Below are 11,024 nucleotides of genomic sequence, written 5' to 3'. Positions count from 1 at the left end.
CATCTGGGTGCCTGGAGAAAGGTGGCCCCTCAGGCTCCCAGATGGCTGAATCTGATACTATTTTATACATATACAGTTTCATGGAGAACTGTCTAAGAGACACAGCCTTTGGCCAGTGTGAGATACCAGTGATTTTAATTCTAGCTGCATATTTCTCTCATCTCTGGAGCTTTAAAAAATATGAAAGTCAGTGCATACCAATTATGTGGCACCCAGATTTTAGCATTTGCAAGCAGATTTCCTCATGGGATGTTTATGTGCTGGCAGGTTGAGACTCAACTCGTGATCACCTCTCTTCTGTACAGTGGCCATGGAAGGGGGCTCACAGAGCTCTGCCCCTCTCATCTCACTTCAGGACATAAATAAGCCTTAGTTCTACCTCCTATCATAATTTTTGAGAGTTTTGGAGCTGATAGGCCTTCTTCCCTGGCATAATATCAATTAGAATCAATAGCTAGTTGGTAAAAAATAAAATAGAATAAAATAAAATAAAGTAAAAACACAGAAGACACCAGGAGCACAGAGCCCACTGAATCAGTTAAGCTGGGAACATACGAGTTCAGAGAGACTTCAGAGGCAAGCACATGGCCTGCAGGGAACTGTATCACATGCTCTGCATTTCTGTTATGCTGTTAGCTTGGTGTTTTCGAGATTGGTAACTGTGGGAGTGACAGGGTGTGCCTTTGACTCTTTTGCCTGCTCCTGAAACTCTTTTCCTCCTTTGGATTGGTTGCTTTGTCTAATTATATTTTATTTTGTCATGTTGGGTTGTTTTCTTTTGATGCCCTGCTCTTTTCTGAAGGGGGAAGGAAGGGGAGTAGATCTGGAGGAAAGGGGAGAGCAGGAGAGCTTGGGGGAAGAGTAGAGGAAGGAAAACATGTGGTCAGGATGTGTTGAATGAGAAAAGAATATATTTTCAATAATAAAAAATAAGAACACATAGATTTTATGCATATATAATACTGTGTGTTCTTATGTGGGTATATATAATGAGCATGGTAACTGAAAAGTGAATAAGCTATGCTCTATGGTTAAATAGTACAATTTCAAAATTAACTAAGTATATTTGTAACACGGTGCATTACAATAATATTTTTGGATGCCAAGAAAAGCAATTTTTAAAACATCATTGTCATAATAGGTATTGTTCCTGTTTTCAAAGCTTCTCTAATTTCCCATAGAAAAAGCCACATCCGTTCAGTAGTAATAACAAATACAGATATTTATTTGATATATTGCCTTAACTGACTACAATAAACACTTATGTATTAATCTCACAACTGAGATGGACGATGTCACTTTTTATTTGAACAAGCAATATTTCATGATTAAGGTATCTTTATTCATGGAAAGAATTAAAATAGTTATCATAGCTTTCATGTACTGTTAGAATTTTATTGGTTTCAAAAATACCAAAGTTTGATGCTTACTAACAATGTTACTCCTTATGCTATTGACTAAACTATGTTATGTGACTTTCCTGAGAATTTATAATCTTAAAGAGAATGAAGATGAACCAGATTAATAACCCACAAACCTATGACCACTTGATCTTTGACAAAGGAGCTAAAACCATCCAGTGTAAAAAAGACAGCATTTTCAACAAATGGTGCTGGCTCAATTGGCGGTTAGCATGTAGAAGTATGCAAATTGATCCATTCCTATCTCCTTGTACAAAGCTCGAGTCCAAGTGGATCAAGGACCTCCACATAAAACCAGATACACTCAAACTAATAGAAAAGAAAGTGGGGAAGAGCCTCGAGCATATAGGCACAGGGGAAATTTTTCTGAACAAAACGCCAATAGCTTATGCTCTAAGATCAAGAATCGACAAATGGGACTTTATAAAATTGCAAAGTTTCTGTAAGGCAAAAGACACTGTCAATAGGACAAAACGGCAACCAACAAACTGCGAAAAGATCTTTACCCATCCTATATCTGATAGGGGGCTAATATCCAATATATACAAATAACTCAAGAAGTTAGACTCCAGAGAAACAAATAACCCTAATAAAAATGGGGTACAGAGCTAAACAAAGAATTTTCAAGTGAGGAATACTGAATGGCTGAGAAGCACCTAAAAAAATGTTCAACATCTTTAGTCATCAGGGAAATGCAAATCAAAACAACCCTGAGATTCCACCTCACACCAGTCAGAATGAATAGGATAAAAAAAACTTAGGTGACAGCAGATGCTGGCGAGGTTGTGGAGAAAGAGGAACACTCCTTCATTGCTGATGGAATTGCAAGCTGGTACAACCACTCTGGAAATCAGTTTGGTGGTTCCTCTGGAAATTGGACATAGTACTACCAGAGGTCCCAGCAATACCACTCCTGGGCATATACCTAGAAGACGTTCCAACATGCAATAAGGACACATGCACCACCATGTTCATAGCAGCCTTATTTATAATAGCCAGAAACTGGAAACAAATGGAAGGACCTGGATAATATCATCCTGAGTGAGGTAACCCAATCACAAAAGAACACACATGGTATGCATTCTCTGATAAGTGGATATTAGCCTAGAAGATCGGAATACACAAAGTAGAATCCACATACCACAAGAAATTCAAGAAGAAGGGAAGACCAAAGTGTGGATACTTCATTCCTTCTAAAAAGGGGGAACAAAACACTCATGGAATGATTTTCAGAGACAAAGTATGGAGCAGAGACTGAAGGAAGGACAATCCAGAGACTGCTCCGCCTGGGAATCCTTCCCATATTCAATCATCAAGTCCAGACACTATTGTGGATATCAGCAAGTGCTGGCTGACAGGAGCCTGATATAGCTGTCTCCGGAGAGGCTATGACAGTATCCAACTAATACAGAAGAAGAGGCTCACAGCCATCCATTGGGCTGAGTACAGGGTCCCCAAAAAAGGAGTTAGAGAAAGGACCCAAGGAGCTGAAGGGTTTGCAGCCCCTTAAGACAAACAACAATATGAACTAACTAGTACCCTCAGAGCTCCCAGGGACTAAAACTCCTACCAAAGAGTACACATGGAGGGACTCAAGGCTCCAGCAGCATGTGTATAGCAGAGAATGGCCAAGTCACTCATCAATGGGAGGAGAGGACCCTGTGAAGGTTCTTTGTCCCAATGTAGGGGAATGCCAGGGCCAAGAAGTCGGAGAGGGTGGGGTGGTGTGCAGGGGGAGGGAGGAGGGAACAGGGGATTGTTTTAGTTTTAGTTTTAGGTTTTTTTCCTTTTTTTAATTTTCTTTTTCTTTTTTTCTTTTGGAGGGGAATCTGGGAAAGGAGATATTGTAAATAAAGAAAACATCTAATAAAAAAATAAAATAAAATAAAATAAAAAAGAAATTACTGAATATGCCATACTTTAAGAACATATCTAAAGATATCTATTTGGCTTAGGAAACCAGTTGCAAATACAGGGAAATCAGTCTCTGTGTCTATCATGAACACTCACATAGCAGTACATATGTATATATATATATATATATATATATATATATATATATATATATATATATATATATATATTATATATACATATATATATGTATTGTCTTCAAATCCTGCTCTAATGAATGCCTTATTTCCTGAGTTCTATCTTTCTGGATAACTATGGGCTGTTAATTCCTTAAGTTTAGTGTATTTGCTGTGCCCTGTGATAATGTCCCCATAGTTCTTTTCCCTCATCTATTTAAAAGTCTGTCATTCTGTGATATACAGAGGGAAGAGAAGGTGAGTCAGATGAGACACTGTCATAGACTAAGACCTTACCTTTATGAGAATGAAGCTCTTGAGATACCTGTTTCTTGTCTTCTAACTGACCCCAACTCCATCTGCTTCAGTTATATTTACTCCCCCCCCCCACCCTTTTCAGTGTACATGTGCTATAGACCTGGTATTGAAACTGTAACAATAAGATAGAGATTCTCTCTCTACTTATAAAATTTAGTACCCCTCCTTCTTTTTAGAACATTCACTGTAACAAAGGCAGTGCGGTGAAAGGAATGTGGGACACTAATCAAGGACCTATTAAGGGACTTCAGCTTAGTTTATGATGAAGCGACATAAAGGGTTTCTACATGGAACAGTGTTTAAGCTGAACTATGAATCTACTGCAAAACTATGCTAAGACAAAGGAGAAGGAACGATGGTAGGCAAAAATGTTGAGGTTTGAAGAATGAATGAATAACTTCTTGTTAAATTTCATGTATCCTAGAATAGCTAGGGAATTTAACAGCAAGACAACATAATCCTACTTGGCTGTGGAAACTATGCAAATCTTTAGCTAACTAAGAAGTTCTACTTAATATATTTTAGTTTTCTAGAAGAAAATACGTCACAACATTGATGTTTGCAAAGTAAACATCTATCTATGTAGGGCATCTCTACAAAGGATTTTGTTTGAGTCTGTATTACAATTATTTTGATGCTTCGGCTAAGACTGATTTAATTGTGCAGGTTTTTAAGTTTTTTTTTTAATGAAGGTATGAAATGTAAAACTGGCCATTAAAGATAAAAAGAACTTTATAATAAAATTTGAAATGTAATATAGACTCATGATATTAGTGCTAAGTGCTATTTTAGTACTATTTAGAGTTTATACCAGTGCTTTTTACCTGAAGAGTCAAACTGAAGTGATATCACTTGGGTTATCAGATTGCATAGCTAGTGAAAACAGACATGAATAAATCAATCCAGAGTACCTAGAAGGAGTAGGTACTGTCTCAGATCCTTCTATTTACTACAACTATTTACTACACAGCTATTTGCTATTCATTCTATACAAGTTAACAAGGGACCTATACACTAGAATTTGAAATGAAAACTAAATTGTGCTTGATGAAAGCGGAAAGCTAGGGAGTACCTATCCGATCAAGTCGGTCAATAGCAACTGTCTCAAAGGCTCTTCTCATCATTGGATACTCCTCCAAGACCTCGTTGAAATTGTCCACCGAAAGGGAGTAAAGACGACAGTATGTATCAGCTCGAACACTGGCAGTGCGCCGGCCCTTGGTCAGCAGGCATATCTCTGTAAAAAAAAAAAAAAAAGAAAGAAAGAAGAGAGAATGACTGGGTTGGTTATGTTCTTTTCCAAGTTTTGAATGCCTCTTATAATTAAAAGCTTCATGTGAGTAGTCAATGGTTAGAGGCACCCATTTTCAGTTTATCACGGAATTCACTTGGTTATTAAAACTATGTGGCTGCTAATAGTCTTTTTAAATTTTATTTGGAGATTATAGCTACAACTATCCATTATCTTCCTCCCCTCCAGACTCTACCACATACCCTTCCTACCCTCATTCAAACTCATGGTCTTCTTTTCCTCCTCATTATTATATTCATATGTCTATATGTATATTCACACACATCCCTAAAGTAGTCTCATCCATCTGTATCCTGTGACTTGTAGGTATGTTTTCATGTCTGACCATTTGGCAATGGAAAATGCCCATTTTAAAGATTATAAGTGCTTTAAAACCATAGAGGCTTTTGGGTTCAAATGGGAAAGAAGAAAGTTTTCACTCTACAAAAGAAAGGGGTGGTTTGGTTCGAAAGACATTAAGAAATACATAATGGAATTGGAAAGGAAATGCTACAATCAGAAAAGTTTGTAAACTCTAGGGGGCAGGAAGGAGATAGTATGATCTAGAGGGAATCATAAGTGAGTCTAAGTACCTTTGTATATTTTGAGTGCTTTTTGATATTAGAATGAAGAAAAATATTTCAAATATGTGCATGTGGTCTCTTAATTAGATACCACCCAAGAATTCTTCACTAAAATATGGTAACTTATGTTTTTAATTAGAATTTCCCATTTGCTAACTCACCTAAAAGACATTATTTTCAAAATGTTACTAATTAAATCAAATTATTGTAGGCTTTGTCTGCTTTTAGAGTTGGAAATAATTTAACTTTTTTTTAATTTGTCTTTAAATTGACCCGTTTGGAGCACATGAGATAGCCCATTGGGTGAAGCCACTCACTGCCAGTGATAATGGCCTCAGCTCAATCCCTTGCACCCATGTGATAGATGCAACAAACCAAAGGATACAGGTTGTCTACTGATTTCTACACGTTTCATGGCACATGCTGATATGTATATATGCACACACATACAAACACATAAAAATATGTGCAAATAGAAATAAACCTTGTATCACAAAATTTCTAGTACAATTAAGGTTTTTGAAGTATCTCTACTATTCAGTGAAGTATTTTATTTGACACTTGAAGATTTGAAAATAATGTGCAAGTAGAATACTATTCACACTGTTTTATAAGTTATGGTTATTTATATGGATAAAATATGGAGAGAGATTCCAAGATGGCAGAAATAAAAGAAAAAACAAACCAGACAGCATTCTCCTGCTTCCCCAGAAATCTGACAGGAAACATCTGAACCATGGTGGTCTTGTATGGCAGTTTGCTGTTGATCTAGCTACACACATCAAAATGCATGTGGTTCTTAAGGGATTCTTGTTTTGGTCTAGCATGAGGGTATTGGCTGGATGATTTCAAATCCTCAATTGTAGCCTAGACTGATGATTTTTAGTTGAGAAGATTTGGAAAATTATCTATGTTTTTTGGATATTGGACACTATTGTAAAATATAACACTCAGTTAACATCTCATCAAATCTGTTGGGTAGACTTTATTCCTATCTGATTATAAATTCTTTTAGCCTGATACTTTCTGGACCTACACAGTGTATGATACATAATAGTTGCTTAATGTTTGCTTGTTGAATCAATGAATCAAAAGGTAATGTATTCTGCAAAAGAAAATTGTTAATCAAATTTTTACTCTATGAAGAAACTAGGGCACCATGTTCTGTTATTAAAATTTAGATAAAGCAACATTGGCTTCTCTGCTAGATATAACACATTTGTAGTAGAACTTACCGTGTGCCTAGTTTATGCCACACTAAACTGTGCTTAAGGTTTCTGCTAGGTTGTAAATAAAGATTTTATTGAGAAAATTTACCAGTGTTCTCTTAGATACAGATATGTCATAAATCGCCAAGTAGCAAATTAAGGTGCTTTAGGGTGCCCAAGCTGATCCCATTAACAAGATAAAATAAAAACAGGTGAAGCAGAATTCCTGTGAAGCTTGCAATCTAAAATGTAAATTTTAAAGGTTTGTCTGCGTATTTTCTAAATGCCACTTATTTCTCAAACTATCTGCTCATCTTTATTCATTTGCTGAGAACTCAGCTCAGACTTCTTTTAGTATAGGGTCATGAAGTTATCTCAGTAGACGTGTACTTTGTAGTATGCACAGGGCTTGGATGCTGTTTGCAGTTCCACACTCAAAGGAAGTTTCTCAGTACAAATGTACTTAGTGACAAATCTACTCACCTACAGATTGTATTGTAATACATTATAATTGCCCTTTAGGTTGGATTTCCCAGTGTGCTTTGTAGGGTGATTATGGAGATGGTAAAAGGTTACACTCTTTGACTAAGATGAAATTGTCAGTAATGTGCCCTGTCACAGGCACATTAGAAAGCTGGTCCCAATTTCAGCTTCAAAAAGACTGTTGTTTGAGAGATTAGATTTGGCCTAGCACACCGTGTGACTACAATCCTTCAGCTATGAGATATATCATCTGCCCAGTGCTATTTTTGCTGACATTCGTTAACCCTGATTCTAAACATTTAAGCCCACTTGACATTACTGTCACCTATATGAGCAGTTATTTCCTGAGGTAGGGCAAATAGCTTCAAGCATTTTCCAGCTCAGGAGGATTTCCCTGACCTCTAAAACAGTTTGACATTGAAGTGACACAGAGTCAATCAGTAACTCATGATAGAATTTCTAAAGTAGTAGTTTTGGCCCGAGCTCTAGAATTTATGTGAAAAGTGATACTCAATTGTTTATTGTAACTGAAGCAAATGTTGCTTCCTTTCTTAAATATCAATATCATGAAATAAGAATAATTATCCATTATGCAGCAAAATGCTATTTTTCCATAGAAATTTCTTAGTTTTCTACTCTAGTATCTTATTTATCCTAATATGTCAGAGAAAATATCACTTTTTTTCTTTTCATACTTACTATATTTCTAGTCTTTCTATTAGTTACACTAGAACTAATAAGATATTGCCTCCATATGGTATAAAAGGCATTAACACTGGATTTACCAATTTACATATCAAGCTTATCTTGTTTGGATGTTAAGCAGATTAGAAAAGGAATCTGAAGAAATGTGGACAGAACAAAACATTAAATGCCAGTTTTGTATTATTATATAGTCCAAATTTTATGATTTTAAAACATAGAATAAAAATGATAAATTTTTTCAGATATGAATATTATGAAAGAATGGTTAGAAATTGATAAACTTCATATGGTGATAGCTATTTTAATAGCCCAGAACATACAATCTTGACATTTTTCAGTACAGATTTGGTAATTTTCCTGTGCATAGAGATCAATCATCTTGCACAGTTTCTATGTCTTCTCTTATCCTACTGGCAACTGTTATTTATAAATATTTAGGTCATCACCTTATATTAAATTGATTCATTTCTCTTAAGAAATATAAATTAGTCATCTGCCAGAGCAGTGTGTGCTCTTAGCTGGTTATATTTTCTATATTCTAGAAAATATACAAAAAATGGGACTCTCTTTTCATTCCAGTTGCTTACAGGACATTCTGACATGATAGATACCATGTTCCCTTGTATGTATGCCCACTTTCACTGAAGTTCGTTCTTTTCACCCCTTAGCTTCTTTCCCCTACATCTCCCAATTTATGTTGTTATCTTTCCATTCCATTGTGACTTTGTCAGCTGCTTAATATTGATGCAAATCATATTTACATGGCAGTGTTCATAAACTGTTCTTAAATACATACATATACTAATAATCTTTCTTAAGTTAAAATACTAAATATTGATTAACTTGGGAATTCTTAAGAGTATCTGCTGCCTAAATAAAAAAGTCATTGTTATTCCTGTGTAAGCCAGAGTGAACATTCATGAACTTAAATTTTCAATGGCCATACATGTAACATAAAAATATCAAAGCTAAGGAGGGTAAGATCATTGACTTTTTGCTTCTAACCAGATTTAAAAATCTACCAGATCACTCCAATTCTTTCCTTTTGATTTTAAATCTGTCAACACTCAGCTCTTTAAAAGTTAATCAAACACTGTGAATTGTAAATTTCTTTAAAAAGCAGCCAGATCTTAAAAAATTCATCAAATGATTTCAGTGCTTAGAGACCTCAGATGTGTTTTGTGAAGTGATTTCTTGTCAGCTCTGTTTTCCTTGTGTCATTTAATATGCTCACACAAAATGGGACAGAAGCATTACAAAAATACTTTTATCTCTTAGGAAAAATTCACTGTATATTTATTAGACAAGTCTACCACAGCAAAAAAAAATCAGTTTATTTGTTCTCAAATAGTTCTTCCAACTCTCACACCTCATATAAACCTGTATGCATATATAAATGGCAATATAAAGTTAATTACTTTTATGGTTTGTTTAATGCAAAAATAAATGACTAACTCAGATTTCTACAGAGTTTTCTTCCTTTAATATTCATACCTATCATCTGGATACCTCATTAAAAAAGATAATAGGATTTTCTAGAACATTTCCCAATGTTCCAAGGTGTTGTCAGGGATAGGTTTTCAAGAAAATGTGGATTTATAGTTATCAGAAAGGGATAGAAATTAAGTGGTAATAATTGTGAAAACTTTCCCATCACTACTAACATTTTGAAGCCACAAGGATCACATAATGAGGAAATTTCACCAGTCTGGCCGGCATTAGAAATTCAAGCATTATGTCTTAAAAAGGCTTAGAAAATAATCCTAAGGATAAATTTTCTTCTAGTTACTTCATACGACTTTAAATGGCACATCACTAGTTATAATGGAGAGAGTTTTGCTGGCCTGGAGTGGCTAACATGGGCTTTGTGGCAAGTATTTCATAGATCAAGGGACAAAGATTGAAAAACAAACAAAAGCAGCAGTAGGGCAATTGGCTGCAGTAATCTTGAGTACAGGTTCACAGAACACTGTGTATTGAGATGGGTGGATGGTTGATAAATTAAATAAGAATATGGGATCATTGGAGAGTGACTTGGTTTAGAGCACAATTCTCTAAGAAATGAAAACATCTTTACATGCAATGTTATAGCAGGACTTTGAAAGCACAAGGCTATATGTAAAATACTGCTTTAGGAAATGACGTGCATCTTGCTCTGCATGGAAAAAAATCACTGAACTTATCTTTCTCTAAAAGGCAAATTCTTTACAAAATATTTATGGCACAAGAATAGTCATATTTGGTTTGCAAAATGAACTGGAAGTGAGAATTTTACTAGTCAACATAAAGATAGATAAAGGAATTTTGACAAGTTTAGAAATGGTGACAGATTTGTCTAAGTTAAAACCACTGCACTGAACACAGGAGTAAAATTTTTTCAGGATTCTCTGTGAAATGAGGTTGTAGCTGAACTTGACAGGTGATAGTGAACCCATGGATTTGAAGCTAGACATAAAAGATGCATCATCTCTTCTCTGAGTGAAGATAAAAGGTTATTTGGGAGGAAAATAACCAAAGTTTTGGCATCCAGTGAAAATTTTATTTCATGAAACTTTTCCTTACATTAGTATTGCTAGCTTCAGCAGAAGCAGTGTTTTCCTGTAAGTTCAAGTTGCCCTGCTTTTATCATAGATCTCAGAAAACCTGTTCTAACCAGTTTAAACAAGGTTAGAGACCTGACTGGCTAACTCTTCCTGGTGGTAGGTTTTCAGCAGACTATGACTCATAAAGAAGCTTGTCATTTCTCTTCACAGGGAATGATTGAAAATCCAACTGTGCCGGAGTATGGGTTTGGTGTCCTCCTGCCCAGCTTCTGGAATCACTGTGATTCCTGAAGGCAGTTGACTGGCAATGAGCTCTATCTATAAAGTTTCTATGACAATTTGTCTTTCCCCGCCCTCTGTGCTTTCCATGATACAACATGTAACAAGGACACATGCTCCACCATGTTCATAGCAGCCTTATTTATAATAGCCAGAACTTGG

The 11,024-nt window shown here is 35.7% G+C and overlaps 1 protein-coding gene across 1 annotated transcript in view; it reads right to left on the bottom strand.

Moving 5' to 3' along the window:
• The window catches only part of Hcn1 (hyperpolarization activated cyclic nucleotide gated potassium channel 1), a 386,612-nt gene that overhangs the window by 6,847 nt on the left and 368,741 nt on the right, over positions 1–11,024 (bottom strand). Inside the window, exon 7 of the mRNA XM_031360231.1 lies at positions 4,842–5,006. Coding sequence (XP_031216091.1) covers positions 4,842–5,006 — 165 coding nt within the window. The remainder of the gene's footprint in view (positions 1–4,841; positions 5,007–11,024) is intronic.

Source organism: Mastomys coucha, unplaced genomic scaffold (genome assembly GCF_008632895.1).
Source record: "Mastomys coucha isolate ucsf_1 unplaced genomic scaffold, UCSF_Mcou_1 pScaffold8, whole genome shotgun sequence".
NCBI lineage: Eukaryota > Metazoa > Chordata > Mammalia > Rodentia > Muridae > Mastomys > Mastomys coucha.
Note: the sequence above shows the minus strand (reverse complement) of the source record. Positions and strands in the feature narration are given on the sequence as shown.